General features: G+C 40.1%; 1 protein-coding gene across 3 annotated transcripts in view; it reads left to right on the top strand.

Moving 5' to 3' along the window:
• The window catches only part of PTPRG (protein tyrosine phosphatase receptor type G), a 698,789-nt gene that overhangs the window by 404,150 nt on the left and 275,427 nt on the right, over nt 1-19,212 (top strand). For all 3 annotated transcript variants that reach the window (XM_059390081.1, XM_059390080.1, XM_059390082.1), the window contains exons 3-4: nt 410-589; nt 14,157-14,305. In XM_059390081.1, the coding sequence (XP_059246064.1) occupies nt 410-589; nt 14,157-14,305 (329 nt within the window). The remainder of the gene's footprint in view (nt 1-409; nt 590-14,156; nt 14,306-19,212) is intronic.

A 19,212-nucleotide genomic window follows, 5' to 3' on the forward strand; every position in this document is an offset into this window, starting at 1 on the left:
TAATAGCAAAACATGCTGAACAGAAGAAGGTGGTTTCTTGTGAATAAATGCTTTGCTTATTTTAGAAGACTTACTTAGAATTTTTTAAAAATGCGAACAACTCTGACAGCCCTTCTGCTCAGCTCCCTTAATCTGATTACAGATAAAGTAGCAAATGTTTGATTACAAATCAAGAAGCAAAACCATCTTAAGGAACATGTCTTTTCTTTAATCTTATCGCCCTATCAAGCAAATGGCTTGGATCCATAGTTTTCAACAGACTGACATCTTTGGGTGGGAACATTGGCGGGGGGTGTGGGGTGGGGGTGTGATGTACTTTCAGAGATACAGTGGTTGACTTTTTACATCCTGTTCATTTCACCCCTAACCCTTGAGTCATGAGGACTGAAGTGTGGTTCTCTTTTAACAGGTGCCTATGGTCCTGAGCACTGGGTCACATCTAGTGTCAGCTGCGGGGGCCGTCTCCAGTCTCCCATAGACATTGTAGACCAGCATGCACGGGTCGGCGAAGAGTACCAGGAGCTGCAGCTGGATGGCTTTGACAATGAGTCTTCTAACAAAACCTGGATGAAAAACACAGGGAAGACAGGTAGACTCCTGACTTTTTTACTAGTCAACAAATCAATGGGAAATGGTTTTAGATGGCTCTAATATTTACCTTACCCATGGTTTTTGCTCCTTCAGTAGTGCATGTTGCTATAAGGAACATAGAGTGAGAGCTTTGGAATTAGCTCTTGGTTCGAGAACCAGCCACTTGCTCTACAAGCTGTGTTATTTGGGGCAAATTACTTAACCACTCTGTGCCTCGGGTTTTAGAAATACAATAAAGGTGCATAATAAAATATCAGCCTCATAAGGTTGTAAGGATTTAGTGAATCCATATAGGTAAAGTGTATATAAAATGGACTTTCAGAAATCTGCTTTAACCTTTATGGTGATCACCAGCCACATGTGGCTATTTAAATTTAACTATTAAGTCCGTCAGTAAGTAAGGCTAAAGTTCACTCCCTCAGTGGTAATAGCCACATATTTTTTTGTGTGTATATCCCCCCTGACTTTGTTAGGTTGTTTATGTGCAGCGTTTGAAAGCAGAGGATGCACATTAAAATCTTCATGGAGTTTTTTTGGGCGGGGTGGGGAGATCTGACTTTTATTTAACATGATATAACTTTAATATATATATAATGTGATGATTTGATACATGTTTATATTTTCAAGTAATTACCATACTTGGTTAGTTAACACTCTAATCACTTCACATCCTCCGTTCCCTCCCCCCACCTTCCTTCCTCCCTTCCTTTGTTTCTTTTAGTGAGAACATTTAAGACATACTTTCTTAGCAGCTCTGAAGTATGCAGTAAGGCATTGTTGACTATAGTCCCCATGATTATACATCCCCAGAACTTACTTCTCTTAAAATGGATCTTTATAGCCTTTAATCACATCTTTCCATTTACTGCACATTCAGTCCCTGGCAACCACCATTCTACTCTCTGTTTCTATGATTTCAGCTTTTTTTTTTTTTTAAAGGTTATTTATTTACTTATTTGACAGAGATCACAAGTAAGCAGAAAGGCAGGCAGAGAGAGAGGGAGAGGGAAACAGGCTCCCGGCTGAGCTGAGAGCCCAATGTGGGACTCGATCTCAGGACCCCGAGATCATGACCTGAGCCAAAGGCAGAGGTTTAACCCACTGAGCCACCCAGGTGCCCCGATTTCAGCTTTTTTAGGTAACATATATAGGTGAGACCATAGTACATTTGTCTTTGTCTGACTTACTTCACTGAATATAATGCCCTTAAGGTCTACCCATGTTGTCACAAATGGCACGATTTCTTTCTTTTTTATGGAAGAGTAATACTCCAATGTATATTTTACTTGTCTGGTCATCAGTTGTGGATACTCATTGTTTCTATGTGTCGTCTCTTGTGAATAATGCTACAGCGAACATGGAGGGGGCAGATATCTCTTTGGGATAGTGATTTCATTTCCTGAAGTAGAATTTCCAGAAGTAGAATTGTTGGATCATATGGTAGTTGTATTTTTAGTGTTTTGAGGAACTGCCATATTCATTTCTGTAGCATCTGCACCAATTTCTGTTTCCACCAACAGTGTACAAGGGTTCTCTTTTCTCCACATCCTCACCAATACTTTCTATGTCTTGTCTTCTTGATAATAGCCATCCTTACAGGTGTGAGGAGCTATCTTATTGTGGGGTTTTTTGTGTGGTTTTTTTTTTTTCTTTTTTGGAAGACTTTATTTATTTTTTTACTGGAGAGAGAGAGAGAGAGAGAGAGAGAACAAATGAGATGGGAGTACGTCAGAGAGAGAAGCAGACTCCCTGAGGAGCTGGGAGCCTGATGTTGGACTTGATCCCCAGACTCCGGGATCATGACCTGAGCTGAGGGCAGTTGCTCAACCAACTGAGTCCCCCAGGCGCCGTTATTGTGGTTTTGATTTACATTTTCCTGATGGTCATTGAGCACTTTTCGTGTACCTACTGGCCCTTGGTGTATCTTTGGGAACATGCCTAGGATCTTTTGCCAACTTTTAACCAGGGTTATTGAGTTGTTTTGGGTTTTTGTTTTTATTTTATAGTGGGTTTTTATTGGGGTTTTTTGCATGAGTTCTTTATGTATATTGGGTATTAAAATCTCTATCACATGCATAGTTTGCAAATTTTTTTTCCTATTCAATAGATTGCCTTTTTATTTTTTTAAATAGTTTCTTTTGCTGTGGAGAAAGAAGCTTTTTAGTTCAATGTGGTCTCATTTGTTTGGTTTGTTTGTGTTGCTCGTGCTTTTTGTGGTATGTCCAGAAAATCATCACTAAAACCAATGTCTAGGCGCTTTTACCTGATGTTTTCTTCTAGGAGTTTTATGGCTTCAGGTCATACATTAGAGTCTTTAATTCATTTCAAGTTAATTATTGTAAATAATGTAAAGTAGGAGTCCAACTTCATTAACTTTTGCATGTGAATACTTAGTTTTTCCAACGCCATTTATAGAAGAGACAGACTATCCTTTCCCCTGAGTGTTCTTGGCTCTCATGTCAAATATTAGTTGGTTATACATTGTATATGTGTGGGTTTGCTTCTGGACTCTAGATTCTGTTCATCAGTCTGTGTGTGTTGCTACACCAGTATCATACTCTTTTGGTTACTGTAGCTTTGTAGCATAGTTTGAAATGCCTCCAGCTTCATTCTTCTTTCTTAGAATTCCTTTGGCTCTTCAGGGTCTTTTATGGTTCTGTAGAAATTTTAGGTTTTTTTTTTACTGTTTCTATGAAAAATATCCATAGACTTTTGATAGCGATTGCACTGAATTTGTGGATCATGGGTAGTGTTAAACCAGCCTTATTTGAAATGCTTGGTAGCCATATATGGTCAGCAGTTACCGTAGGGAGGGAGGCAGCAAGATCAAGTGCATTGTCATTGCAAAAAGGTCTGTTGGACAGCTCTGTGCCAAATGCACAAATGGAAGTAAAATTCTTACCTCTTTGGTTTTTTGCTTTTTTATTTTTTTAAAGATTTTTATTTATTTATTTATTTGACACAGAGAGAGACGGAGGGAGAGAGCATACACAGGCACGGGAAATGGTAGGTAGGGGAGAAGCAGGCTTCCCGCTCAGCTTGGAGTCTGATGCCAGGGTCAATCCCAGGACCCTGAGATCATGACCTGAGCCAAAGGCAGCAGCTTAACTGACTGAGCCACCCAGGTACCCCAAGGTTTTGCTTTAATATTTCCTATTACATTAGAGGACAGAGGAACATGTTCTCCTGTGTTTATATATCAGGCCAGCAACCTGATGCTCCTGCCTTTAATTATCCCCATCGCCCTAATTTGTCTTTGGAAATTTATGAATACAGAACTTCATATTTTCACCATTGCTACTACAAAGAGCTGCCTCCCTCTTAATCACTATTGTGCAATTATCAGTTTCAGATGGTCCATGGAATTAGAGAATGCCTTGCTGTGCTCCCACTGTGTGACCTGAAAATAAACACAGAGGTGTTATATTATGTCTCTGCTTAGTGCTACCTGGGTTTCTATTGGTACTAAGTATATTTTTTGTATCTTATTTTTTGACTCTTAAAACTCTAATCCATTAAAACAGGCTCACTGTCTTTCTCTCTTTTTTGAAATAATCCCTTTGTAACCAAGTGTGTCACTACAAACCATTCTTAGTAATCCCTTTCAACAGCCTTAGCTGGCCACAGCCCCCACACTGGGCTATAACAACTTCAGTGTCAGCCTTTTGGTTTCATTCTTACTGTGGGTCACAAACTTGCCTTTTTCTTTCTTTTTTTTTTTTTTTTATTTCTTTCTCCTTCCTTCCATCCTTCCTTCTTTCCTTTCTGTTTAAAAATTTTATGTGTTTCCTTTGGAATGTGATAGCCCCCAGAGTCCAGGGAGGAGAACACAGAGAGAGGAGAGAGAGAAACTCAAGCAGACTCCACTTGAGTGTGGAGCTGGACACGGGGTTCCATCTCACAACCCTGAGATTAGAACCAAGCTGACACCAAGGGTCGGTGTTCAACCAACTGTGCTCCCTCAGGTGCCCCAGAATTGCCTTTTCTTTTGACCTAAGTGGCTACATGGGCGACTTTGGGGGGATCCATTTTCCTTCTCCAAATCAACATTTGTCTGAGATTATTCATGGTTGATTGCTTTGGGTTGGCCTGGTGTGTTCATAGAATTGCTTCTCAAGTCAGCACCATGATTCCTGACTTCAGACTCTTCTTTGTAATGTTCTCATGATCAGTTCTCCTTGCCTTATCTCAGGCTACCCTCTCCTATACCTTAAGTCATCCATCTGGGTCTATCTGCTCAGGAAAAATATGTGTGACTGATAAGGTTATCTGTACACACTTTTTCACCCCTCCCTCCCTTCCCCAATGTAGATTGTATATTTATTGTTACAATTCAGAATTTCTCTACCAGTGGTCCTGCTTTAAAAGTGTTTCCAATGTGAGCATCCTTTGGAGAACCAGGATGGGAATATTGACTCCCCCAACAATCTGAATTATGCCCTACTGGGTATAATCAGACCTCAGAGCCGAGTGCCACCTCAGTGCCACATTCCAGAACCTGCCAAAGGCAATTCGCTGGGCTCTTTGATGTGGTTTTCTACTTGACTTTCAATGCTTGACAGCCTTCTGCAAAGATAACAGGTTTCAGTGACAGCTTTCAGCTTGGTATCTCCAATGACAGGTTTTAGATGAGTGGGGGGGTTCACTCAATGCAAGTTGATTCATGACCTTGGTCTTCCAGGAGCTGATTTTCAATCTCTGTCACCGTGCTGACTTCCTGGAGTGATCCACAACTTGTTGCATGTCTGTGTGTATGCCTGGTTTTCTAGCATAGCCATCCAAATATGAGCACATCTATATCAGAATTTGAGAAGAAGCACACCTTTCTGAGAAGCAGAAATAAATCCCTTTACTTCTCAGACTGTACTTACTGTAAATTCATGACATCATCCTAGACAGACTATATCTCAAATAATCTATGATGATTCTCTAGGACTGTTTTATAAAACACGACAATCATGTATATGCAAGTTTGAACAAGAACCTGGAATTATTTTTCTGTTCTCTTAAGTTTCAACGTATGGTGGTGTAGAAACTTGAGTGCAAAAATCACACTGTGTTGTTCATCTTCTTTGTTTTTTTAAATCTTCTTCTTCTTCCTTTTTTTTTAATAAGCACAAACCTAGAAACTTCTTTCATCCTATACTTCTTAAAATGCTAAAGGAGTTCATGAATTTTCAAGTATTTTGGAGAAATGAAGATTCAGTTGCTTTGTCCATTATGCATGGATCATATAAATTTAACTGAAAAACAGTATACAGACAATGTAGGGTGCTGTGTCTAAATTAAGGGTGAGGATTGATAATATTCCCAGTGAGTAGTATTGATAGGTAACCTAGAAAGACACCCATTTATCTTCAGCCCTAACTGAAGTTGAGGTGGACCTACAGCTGGTGGTGTTCCAGAAAAGGAATCTGGACCTAGGAAGGAAGAGACCTCAGAATGTGAGGAGAAAGTAACCAGTAGAGGAAATGCACCAAGTGCTAGAAGTCCAAAGATGAATTCCCTCTGCTGCTACCAGTGGCATGCAAAAACGTGCCACAGGAAAGTCTCCAAAATTCAGCCCTGTCCTAATATAGCTCATGGGAAAAGAAAGGCCTTCCCGGGTTTGGGGACCCCAAATGCTGAAGAGCCCAAGACCCCAGGTAAAGGCCCAGGAAAGAAGTCATGAATCAAAGAAGAAGCAGAGAAAGAATGAAATTCTTCATTGGGGAGAAAGACGCATAACAGACTCAGGACAAGTTCTTCACTATTTCTAGTAAATCTGCAAGGAAATCTTTCCATACCTCAGAAGCCTGGCCCAGAAATCTCAACATTTCCCAGTTGACCTAAAGTTAGAGCGTCAAGCAGAAGGAAACTTCCAAACTCCCTAAAGAGCTTTTTAAAAATATCCAGGTCCTGCAGTGCCTGGGTGGCTCAGTGGGTTAAAGCCTCTGCCTTTGGCTCAGGTCATGATTTCAGGGTCCTGGGATCGAGCCCCGCATCGGGCTGTCTCCTTGGTGGGGAGCCTGCTTCCTCCTCCCTCTCTCTCTGCCTACTTGTGATCTCTGTCTGCCAAATACATAATTAAAATCTTAAAAAAAAAAAAAAAATCCAGGTCCTGACCACTGTTGTAGCCTTCCCCAAAAGTGAGCTCTGGACGTAAGTGCTTTTTGAAAAACCTTGGCAAGTATTACAGGTGTGTGTTTGTGGGTGTAAGAACCTGTCCTTTGAAGTAAATTCATTTTTTAAATTGCTCTTCTGTGTATTTGCTAACATAAGAGAGGAAAAACACAATGCTTCAGTGTGGTTTGTTATTAAAGTGTAACATTTGCTTCTGAGTAAACTGTTGGCATTCCAAAAACATTTGCATTCCAAAAACATTTTTACAAAACCCGATATCATCGAACTAAGGTTTTGCAAGATGTTACCCTTTTGAGGAACTGGACAAAGGGGACAGAAGACCACTGCATTATCTCTTACAACTGCAAGTGAATCTATAATTACCAGAAAAATTAAAAGGTTAATTAAAGAAGCCCCACAGAAGCCACATGGTCTTTCTTTGTTCTGGTTCTTCATTTTATATTTATCTTGGATACCTAGATGAAGAAAAAACTTCTTTTTCGTTCTCCATTAATTTTTAACCAACATGTGGGGTTTTTTTCTCCAAAAGTCCTTTTGTGAATTTTGTTCTTCCAGAAAATAAATTCAGTAGAGAGTATTTATTTTTTGTGATGGAAATTTACAGGTCACTTATCTGTAAAATAGACTGTCTTTTGGATATTAAAATATGAATATAGAAAGTTAATATTTAAAGCAGCCTATTACATACAGACAGTAACTTTCCCATAAAACAGTTTTAATGTTCATATCTGTCTTAACCCCCTGAGAGGGCTATATATCCAATCCAGGATAATCAATAGAGCAAGTTAGTTGTACGTAGCCCACTTCTCGAAAGTTGTCTAAAATATCTTTACAAGACTGATAGCATCTCTCTTTTTCTTCCTGAGAAGCCATAACTGTCTACTGTGCCACTTCTCATTTGATTTCATCTAAAGTTATTTCCCTTTCTTTCATTTTTGTAAAATGAAAAGGTAATGCATTCATCAAGAACATTTCAAGATAATCTTGCTATTCCTAGCATTAGCTTCTAGCTAAATGATCAGAATTTAAGACTTAGACGGTGCTTCTGATGTATGTTAATAAGCCATGGGCTCCTGTGAATTTTAACTATTTGGAGAGCTTTTGGTGTTTGGTGTTCACTACTTTTTCTTTCCTCCCACACCAAGGACAGATAGTCAAGGCATTTGTCATCATGCATTCATTTACTTCCATTTTCCCATTTTATATTTGTCTACTCTGTGTTTTTTCCCTTGCCTACTTTCTTTCCTACTTATTTGCATTTGCCACAGTGCCTTACATCGATGGATTCAGGAAATCATTGTTAAATTAATTAAAGAAGATAGATTATAATAGAGAAAGTATGGAAGCAGCCCAAGTGTCCATCGATAGATGATCAGTTAAAGAAGAGATGCTATATAGATATACAATGGAATATTATTTAGCCGTAAAAAAGAATGAAATCTTATCATTTTAACCACGTGGATGGAGTTAGAGAGTATAATGCTAAATAAAATAAGTCAGAGAAAGACAGATACCATGTGGTCACTCATTTTTAGAATTTAAGAAACAAAAAAAATAAACAAGAAAGAGACAAATCAAGAAACAGACTCTCAACTATGGAGAACAAACTGCTGGTTACAGAGGGAGGGTGAGTGAAACAGATGATAGGCTTTAAGAACACACTTATGTTGAACAGTGAGTCCTGTATAGAATTGTTGAATCACATGAAATTAATAAACTGCTGTATGTTAACTAACTGAAATTAAGATAAAAACTTTAAAAAGTAAAACTTTTCCTGTTTCAGAGGTCTAAATTCTTGGGTTCTTTCCATTCGTCTTGTCTGAACTCTGGAATTCAAGTCAGAGCTGTTTCACTGGGTCTGTCTTTAGCTAGATATGCTACAAGCATGTCTGCTCAGCTCCATTTTTTTCCTCTGACTCCCACAGCCCCAGCCCTTGTGCCATGGTAGTAGAAAGAAGTTTTGGGGTAGATGGAAACGGATTACATGCCAATTACATAACCAGTGATAATGGGAAAACCAGTGCTGTTTTACACAGGGAGACTTAAGTAAATTTTGAATTTTGGGGGTCATGTCTGAGGCCTGTCTTTGTTTTTTAGAGCATAGTTCTCTCGGCTAGATTGATATCTGTCATACATTGTATGATTCAAGGGTCAACTTACCCACTTTATTCATCTTGCTGGGTTTAGCAGTGAGTTCACTGAGACTTGGGATAATCCCATGACTTGACAGCTCCTGGATGTCTGAGGCTGCTCCAACTTAACATGTCCAGTCTCTCCTTAGCAGATGACTATAGTGAAGTCTCAACTTTTGTTCCTACCAACTAGTGTTGCTTTCTTCCCATGCCTTCTTCATTTAGTAGCCAGAATAATTTCATTTCCCAAATCTGATCATATCTGTCTTTCTGTCTCACCCTCTTTCATTCTTGTTCTTTCTTTCAGCCATATCAAGGGCTTTCCATTTCTCTTGGGGATGAAGATAGATTGATCGCTGTCCCTGCCTCATTCCCCAGCTTCTGTGTCACACCCTGCTGTCTGGGCACCAACCACTTGGCTTTGTCTTACTTGCTCTCACTACAGCAGGGCCTTTGCATCAGCTTCTTTTTTTCTGGGCAAGCTCCCCTCTTGTCAGTACTTCCCAAGGTTGCTCCTTTAACTATCAACTCATGTAATTTCATCAGTCCTTGAAGATACCCACTTCCCTTCCCCTGTCTGGGCTTGGACTCCCCTCTTACCACTTGTCCCACTTGCTGAGCTGCTTCTGCTGTTGTTTAGTTGCCAGGACCTGTCTTTCCCCCAGCTGTACCCTCCCTGAAGCCAAGATCTATGCCTGATTCACTAACCTTTTCTTCTCTCGTCATAAGTTGGTAAATAAATGCCAATGTTAGATAAGCTCATGTTTCTTGACTGCCAGACCAGAATGTTACCCTTTTACCAAGAGCCCTAAGCATCCCCTCGTGGACATCTGCATTTTGGGTGGTCTGGGGGTGGGGGTAAAGGGTCTCACCATCAAGATCCAATCATAGTGGTCTTTTCTCATTTTGTAGTGTTAAAAATTGGTTGGGAATAGTGGAAGTAAATAGCAAGCAGCTAGTTTCCCTGCCATCCATTTTTATTTAACTTTTGGCACCTACTGCTGTTTACTCAGATTTTGGTATGAACATTTGCTTTAGCCCAGCATCATATAGACATGTTGAGTCTAATTTATAAACAGTGGGTGGATGTCCTGCAAACATTGCCATGAATGCCAGGTACTCAGTTATCCCTTCGAGCTCAGGAGAAAACCCAATTCCTTATCTGTCGTGTGACTCCCACCTTTTCCCTCCCGCTGCACACAGCCTGGGGTATTACTACATTTGGGGGAGCCTCAGACACAGGAGAAGTCTGTAAAAGCTATGGCTTGTCTCCCTAGGATAATAACCTTTATAAACAACGCTTATGCAATTATACAGTGTCATCTTTATGCTGTAATGTCATATAGCAATGACTGTTGTAAGCATCCTCGTTTGTCAATCCTGTGATCTCCCAGCAGACCCGTGAAGCTACTGTTGTAACATTCCAGTTTTAAAGAATGGGAACTAGAGCACCAAGAAATGTAATGCCTTTCCTACAAGTGGAGTGTGACAGGTGGTAGTAGTCAAATTCAGACTCAACTGGCTCCAGAGTCTGTCTCTGTCTCTGTGCCTGTGCTCTGCATTTTACTTCCTGTCTCAGAAGGGTGTAGACCCAAAGCCCTTGGGTGGCTCCTGCTGTGGACTATGAACTCTAGGTTCAGAAACTCCAGATTTGAAGCCTTCGCTCCTTCTGCTCCCTTTGTCGTTCTGCTGTGATTCCATCCCAGTCCACAGTAGTGGTTCAACAACCAGAGGGCCTGTTCTACACTCCCATGTACCTTTCCTGTTTACTCCTCCTTTCCTATCAGTCTCTATCCATTAGCTGTTATACCATCATGTCGCCTAATCCGATTCAACTTACTTCTGTGGTTTTAAAGTTGAAATTAAAATTCATTACTCCCAGCATGGAGCCCAACTCAGGGCTTGAACTCACAACCCTGAGACTAAGACATGAGCTGAGATCAGAAGTCAGACACTCAACTGACTGAGCCACCCAGGTGCCCCTTTATTATTATCACAGTAGTATCTACTTACTGTTTTTCTTTCAACTGGCTCTCTTTATTTTAATTACAGAAATTGATTATAAAGGAAAACTTGGTACCAACACCTTAATGGGAAGACCTGTTCTATTTGACTTGGAGAGACTAATACAGGCATATATATGCCTGTGACCTGTGATATAAATCAAATTACCAAAGTTACTAAATTGAGCATAATACTTACTTTTGGGTACAAGGGGGAAATGAGAGAGTATCAGGGAAGTGTGAAGAGCAGATCAGCACCACATTGATATTTTTTTCCCTTTGATGTAAACAAAGCATAGAAACAATCAAGAAGAGAAAATACGTTTTTTTACTCTGTGTTGTAATGAATTCAGAGCATCTATTCAGCACTTAAAATCTCTGTCAAGTCTTGCTGTGGTCCCTGTCCTAGGACACTTCATTTTGTGAGGAAGTCAGTATTGCTTTAAAATGGAACTTGAGGGGTGCCTGGGTGGCTCAGTCAGTTAAGCGTCTGCCTTCAGCTCGGATCATGATCTCAGGGTCCTGGGATAGAGCCCCAAGTCTGTTAGGTTTCCTACTTGGCGGGAATCTGCTCCTCCCTCTGTCCTCCCCCAACCCCTCCCCCTGCTTGTGCATGCTCTCTCTCTCTCATATAAATAAATAAAACCTTTTTTTTTTTTTTTAATGGAACTTGATCTGAAAAAGGAGAGTCACCCCTTTGTGGGCCCCTCTCTTTGTGGCACGTGAACTCTGTCCATACCTCCACAGAGGAGTCTGACAGGAATCTCCACTGAATGTGTACTTGTTGGCTTTCTGGCTGGTTGGTTAAGGCCTTTCCCTGTGTGATTTCCTTCAGGCATCAAGACAGCCTTGCCCCATTGACCCTTTTAGTGCCATGGGAACAGTGGTGGAGACTGAGGCACAAAGAAGCCAGGTAACTTGGCCCAAGGTCATCTGCTCTAAAGTAAGCAGAACTGGATTCTGACCCAGGTCTGTCCATCTTCTGAGCTCTTAATATATTCTGTGTTCTGTAGGAAGTATCTTCATTTTGTTTTCAAACAGCTCTGTGTCCTCAGTGGTTATCAGAAAATGGTTACATGATAGCGGAGAAAGTTCTCCCTTCACAGTTTTATAGGTAAACAAAAATAGAAGTCGCATTGAGTGGGGGGAGTAGGAACATGGAGCGTGCTGTGTGCTCTAGTGAAGAAAACAGTAAAATGAAAAATGAGATTAATGTTTCAGATTGTACAGTTCCCTAATTATGCTTTTAATTATTCATATAAAACAAGTAAAATGACCCCTGACAGAGACATAAATGATTTAGGTAAAATCAAATATTTATAAGATGCTGCTGAGTCCCTGGGTATATTGTAACAGATGCACTCAAAATGCTTTGCCTTCATCCTTTGGATGCAAAATGTTACATATAGAATTTATAACAGGATGAGAGTAATCAAAAGTATCTAAGACACTACTGACCTAATTCATAGGTATTTTGGCTTTAGAACTAACGGCATGTGATTGGTTTACTGTGTTTTATCTTATAAAATAGCATACTGTGTTTTAGGGATCTCCAAATGACAACCCCTGCTTGTTTCTGCATTCTTAATGGTGGAAAAAAAAAAATCAAAGGAAGAATGAGATTCCATGACACATGAAAACTATATCCATATTTTAGTTTGGATAAAGTTTTATTGGAACAGTCATTTACATGTTGTGCTTGGCTGCCTCTGTGCTACAAGGACTAGGTTGGGTTGTTACAACTGGGATCTCAGGGCCCTCAGAGACAATCTTGCCCTTGAGAACATTTGCCAACCCCTATTAAATGTGCCTAGCACACAGCACAGGTAAAACAGCCATCACGTGTTTAATCTGCTTAAGAAACACTTGCTTTGATTTCATTTCATCTCTTAATTTGCTGTCCCACTAATTGAACATTCACTGTATATTTTTTCAGAAATTGGAGAAAAACTGTCTTTTGAATGCAATAAAAAGGGATTTATACGAGCAGGGTTCCTTTACTTGCTTTTAATGCTTCCTTTATATAGAGGAGTACTGAAACTAATTGCACTGTTTTAGAGATGGGTCATTAGCCTCGTCCCAATCTTTTACGGAGACCTAATTTTCATGCAGGATTTCTCGCTAAAGCTCGAACTGGGATCTCTTTAGGAAGAAGAAACAGTGATGATACAAAAGCTTTTCTGTGGTTTACAAATTTGGCTGTTGATCACAAACCATGAAGTATATTGGTTGACATCTTACCCATATTTAGCAGCCAGTGAGTGTTTGTTGAATGAATGCATGAATTCACTTTAGAAAACAAACAAACAAAGGGAGTGTCTCACTTCTAAAAGAAAATCTGTTTCTTAATGCATCTGGATACTACATTCCTTTTGGGAAAATAATTGTTATGCCAGTATAAATCCAAGATATTTATTCTCAATTTCTCTTTCCTGTGTTTTAGGAGGAGGATACTTTTGAAAGTTAGGATTTAAATTGACGAAGGTTCCCTATGTTTTGGAATTCTCAGGTGTTCTTTTGGTTGGGTTAAGTAAAATTTTCCTACATGTGAAATAATTTAAAAAAAAAAACCATTACATTAAATCTAGTTATCTGCAGTTATTTGAATGATTTAATGTATAAAATTTTGCCAGCATTTTCCTGGGCACTGTTTTCAATACCATGTTTTCATGATATTCAGTATTTCAAAATTTCAGGGTATTCAGTACCACTGTTTTCAAATACCATGAATGCAACCCCACCTTTGCCATATGTCTACTGATACTGCCTTAAAATGGAAAGAACCTGCAAATTTTATTTCCTGATATCTTTGTCTAAGCTTTCTAATCAAAGAAACCTGCCTCTCACATCTGGCTTATCATATGTTTTTCCCACCTCATTCCAGAGAACCCAGGGGTAGCCCCAGGAGTCAGTGCTTACAAAAAGAAAAATTCTCCCTCTCCAGGGAGTTTTGGTCATTGAGCGGACTAAGGAGACCCTGATTCAGAGCATCTTACTCTGTGACTGTCTCCATTTTTTTTTTTTCCTTCTTCTTCTTTTTTTCCCCCCATCTGTGAAATGGATAAGAAATTCTGAGATCATTCCCTGGGAGTTTTCATGATTTAGAGTGAACCAGAGCTTGAGAACAATCTACAGCTAGATTGTGCTAATTTATTCAAACTAGTGTTTTTGACTTGTTTTTCCAACAGGAACGTGAGGAAATAATTCACATCATATAATCTGAACTTTATGGAAGCAGTGGAGGAAGTCATTCAAGTTTTTTTTTCTGAGATTCACTTTGTTCCCCTTCCCTTCCATATTTTTGCAGTTGCCATCCTTCTGAAGGACGACTATTTTGTAAGTGGTGCTGGCCTGCCTGGCAGATTCAAAGCCGAGAAGGTGGAATTTCACTGGGGACACAGCAATGGCTCTGCGGGCTCAGAACACAGCATCAACGGGAGGCGCTTTCCTGTTGAGGTGAGAAGGCATCGAGATGTCAAGTGTAGCCTTACTTTGGGTCCTCATATTAGTCAGATGCTTTGTCTTTACCCCCAGTGACTTTGTGAATGAAACTTATAGTGTCCATACCTTTGTCTCTGGAAACTGTTTATATACAGCGTGACAGGTGTACATTCCTCCTCAAGCTTCTTACCTTTGTTTGACTGGAGAAGCGTGGGGAAGTCAGCAGCCTTGTGGTTTTGAGTAGACTCACCCCTGGCCAAGGATTTTCAACCATTTGTTTCATCTGGCACAATTTCTTTACTCTGTTTTTCAGAAGTCCCACTTTCTAAAGGTGAAATTCTGAATGAAACTCAGGTTACTGTTTTCGCCCTTTAGAAAAGAGAAAAGTTAGTTGATACATGAAGAGGCATCTCAGAACCTTCTCTCGGTGGGGAAGCTGTTGTAAGGTTTGTTTGCTCCCTGCAGCTGTCGAGAAAGAGGCTGTGGCCATTGGTGGTATGACTCTCAGTTAACATTGCTGGGATCAATGGTGACATTTTGCCTTTCCTGTGTCAGTTTTCTCAAATAGCCTTGCTGCTAGACAGAAGAAAGGTGTGGGTACAAGAGATGGTTTGTTTCTTTTTGGTGAGGTCGGGAGGGAGAGAGCAAGACTCCAGATTCCTTCATTAGTGTTGGTTGGGGCGGTGCACCTTTTCCATTGCTAACCTTGTTTTTACCTTTTACCATCATCAGAATGGGAATATTCTTTTGTTGGTGCACATGAATTTGTTAGGTTTGGTTCTTTTATGTGGTGAGCTTTACACATTTGAGGAAGAACTAAATGGATGTTCCCTCAAGTGTATGATTGGACTCAAATATGGAACAGCAACTCTTAGTGTGTTATAACTTCTAGTAAGTCATGACCTACTTTGATTATCTGAGGAATACTTGAGATCCCCTCCATATAGGGAAAATACACGGATGTACACACAGATTTGCACGTAGTTTATAGGGCTTCATCATTCACCCTAGTTCCTCAAGCCTATTTTGGACCATTTAGGCATCCTTGAAGCATAAGTGAAGAATCCTCACAAGATGAGAAAATCAGTAGTATTTCTTTGTCTAGAGATGCCTTTACTCATGTATAAATTTGTTTCTTATCTGTGATTGATGGAGAAAGCTGAGATAACTATTCTGAGAAAATGCTTCACATTTTTTTCTCCTTCAACTGACAATTTCCCAGTATTAAGATTCTTCTGTCTGTGGGACTTCTTGTACTCGTTACACTAGTTAAAGGTCTCCTGAGAAGGGTTTTTGCTAATGGGCTCTCATCCTCCTTTTGTACTAAATGAATCACTTCTTAGAAATCATAGCTTTATTGGTACTTAGAAAACTTGATTCCTAGAAGCAAAATTATATCATCTTTCTAAAAGTTTCAGGTTTCCCTCAGTTCTTTCTGACCAGTTCCCATTGGCAGTGCGAGTTGAAGGGACAGTTGGCGTCCAGCTAGTTTTTCTCAAAAGCCTCTTTATCTCAGAATCAGGCTGCTATTTGTTCATCTAGTGTTGTCCAAACAAAAGACCTGTGCTTTGAAAGATTGAAAACTTGTTTTGGCAGTTGCCTTGGTAAATACGAAGAGCTCTAGAGATGGGACCTGGGAACTTCTGCATCATTCTTAATTATATCCCTTAATGTGGTGAAGGGCCTGTCTCCTTCTCTTACTCCATTCATATTTAGAAAAATGCATAGACTAGCTGCATATTCTTTTAAAAAGTTACTACCTTAAGTGAATATTTCAGTTTTCTTTTACTCAAAGAGTGCCCTGAAATTCAGAAGCTATTTCAAAATGGCAGCTATAATGCACAGACTTATTGTTCTGCCAAGTTGTTTGAATTTATTTATTACTTAAAAGTAATGTCAGATGGTAAGGCTGCTTGTATTAATTGGATTCCTCATCGAGGCCCATCTGGTTTGTAACTTTTTTTTTTTTAATGTGATAAACATGTTAAATTACTTACTGGGTGTATTTGAGGAACTTGGAATTTCAGAGACCAAAGGTAACGGGATCAAATTTAACTTTAAAATATGCAAGGAAAAGTTGCTCACTTTTGCCCAAAACATGTCTGTAATATTTTGTGTTCACTTGCTTTATTGGAGCTCTTTATCAACAGGAACTCTCCCTGGTGGTCTTGGAGTTTGAACATCTCAGACTTGGTTTATTTCATTCTGTATAACTATGTTGCTTTCTAAGAAATTAAAATGAACGTAAAAAGGGTCGCCTGGGTGGTTCAGTCAGTCGAACCTCTGACTCTTGATTTGGGCCCAGGTTATGATCTCAGGGTCATAGGATCGAGCCCTGAGTCAGGCTCCATGCTGAACACAGAGTCTGCTTGAGATTCTTTATCTGCCTTCTCCCACTACCCTCACGCTCACTATCTCTCAGTCTCTCTCTGTATAAAAAATAAAATAAACCTTTTTAAAGAATGAAAGTAAAAAAAATTGTTATATATCATGGGGTCATTTATCAGCATCGGGGACACTTCTTTTCTGTCTTGTGTACAGAGTCAGAGAAGAGTCATGGTTGAAGATTGCACTGAGATTGGCAAAGCACAGCACTGGTTCTCAACTAGAGACCGTGTGCTCTACCCATGGGGACATGATGCATTTTCAGGGGCCATGTTTGGTTGTCACTCGTAGGGGGCAGTGGTATGCTCCTAGAATCTAGTGAGTAGAGATGCAGTTAAACCTCCAGGGATGTGGATAAACCTCCAGTTCATAAGGCAGCCCCCAGACAAAGAATTATCCTACCCAAAATGTCACTGCTGTGAGACTTTGGAGCAGAGAACGTGTATGTTTCGTTGGAATCGAGCCTTCCTTTACCTGTGTGGCATCACTTTGAGGATGTTTGAATCCTTGGATCTCCCTGCTTGAGAGGTTGTCCCATCTTCTTATGGATTTCAGAGAGGAAATGTACCTGGCCTGATGGGTGAGAACATTGCTAGTCTTGGTTCCTTGAGGTTCCACTTGAGGTTAAGTCATGACCTTGGGTATGGTACGCCTCAGTGCTCCAGCTCTGCAAGCTGAATTGTAAGCATAGCCCTGCAAGAATGTGGTCCTGCTCCCCAAGGGTCAGTGGCAACAAGCCCAACGTGGTCAGTTTTGCTGCTTCCTGGGAATTCCTCTGAGGTCACCTATAACAACTTCATACACATCCATACTCCCCACATTTTCCTGGCTGGGATCCTGGACTTGTTCTTAGAGTTTGTACACTTAAAAACATCCCATCTAATAGAAAAATAAGAGCCCTTCAAAAGTGGCTTTCTTTACAGCTCAATTTAAGTTAGGAAACACTCAGAATTGAATTGCAATGCCATGCCTAGGCATGTAGACCCAATTTGGATCCTCAGATGCCCTCCCCTCCTATCATGCGGCTTTAGTTCTAGCCGAGCAACAAATGTTTCTTAAGTACCTACTGTCATGTAGGCTCTGGGTTATAAAAGTGAACCAGAAAGGCAGTACCTTTAAGGTATTTGCACTCTGGTAATGAAACAGAAATTGGGCAAGCAGTCACATACAGTTGTGTTATATCAGTTGTGATATGGTCTCTGAAGAAGGGTGTTTTTGTCATGAGATGTGGAAGACTTATAGACAGGCATTTATTAAGCTGTATTTATTAAGTGATATTTATTAAGATGGAAGACATGAGTTGGATCCTGCTCATAGAACAGGGGCATGCAAAGGCCCTGAGGCAGGAGATACTTGGTAAGTTGAAGGAGTGAAGGATCATTGGGGGTTTTGATAGGCAGGATAGTGGCCCTTCAAAATGTCCACTCACCCATCCCTGAATCCTGTGAATATATGTATTGCCTTACATGGCAAAAGGGGTTTTTTAGATATAATTAGGCAACCATAAAGTGAAAAGGATCAGAACATGCCAGTGATTAAAACAGTGGTAGGTCCTGTTCCCGTTCTTCCATGGCCATTTGATTTTGTATTACCTCTATGACCACAGTTGTGTATGGCAGCTTCTACTGTATCCTAAGTTTTCTCTCTGCCCCTGTTCACTCCCTGTTCTGTGATTGGTAACCTAAACAAAGGTTTGTGTAACACTAATAGGATTGAATCATGCGGTATTTTCACTACTAACTGAAGCTGGAGTTAATGCAAAGAGAAATCTCTGGATGAAACCTCTGATAGCTCCATTAAAGTGGAGGTTCATTGCATACTTGTTGTCTGAGGTAATTAAAATCCTGTTTATTACAATAAGAGATTGCAGGAGTTGTTGATCAGACTTATTGCTACTTTATGAGTTGAAGTCTTCAATAAGCTTAAAGATCCAAACTGATTGTGTGTGCCCTTTCCAGTGAAACTCACAGCTGGTTCATTTCAGCCCTGCTTAGAGCATCCTAGCAAGTGAAAAGGAGCAAAGGCATTTTTCCTAATAATACACCATGTACACATTACCATATGGTACAAGACTGCAGTCCCTTAGCTGAAACTCATGAGGCCAGAAGTTTCAGAATTGAGTATTTTTTCCGAAAAGGTATTACGGTGCATATGCTGTACGTATTACTGCGGACACATAGTGGGGTCTGGCACTCTACTCCTTGGACGCATCAGTAATCCTGCAACACACAGATGAATATTCATGCTAAGTGGGGAATCTCGGTATTCTAAATGGCTTCCCATCAGGTTTTGCCACCAAATTAGTTTTTGCCCTCAATTCATAAATAATAATAATAACAAATCACCTTTGGTCTTAGAAGCTTTTGAGATTTCATCATCACTGATGAAGAATTCATGGATCTGTGTTGTAAAACTGGATCCATAGCATGGCTCCCCTGGTTTAGGTTCCTAAGAACATGGGTTAGTTGCAACCGTGACACAAACACACTGGATTATTTGTCTCCCCAGTGGGTCCAGCAGGTGCAGGAACTATCCGG

The sequence above is a fragment of the Mustela nigripes genome, chromosome 2, assembly GCF_022355385.1.
Source record: "Mustela nigripes isolate SB6536 chromosome 2, MUSNIG.SB6536, whole genome shotgun sequence".
In the NCBI taxonomy this organism is placed as follows: domain Eukaryota; kingdom Metazoa; phylum Chordata; class Mammalia; order Carnivora; family Mustelidae; genus Mustela; species Mustela nigripes.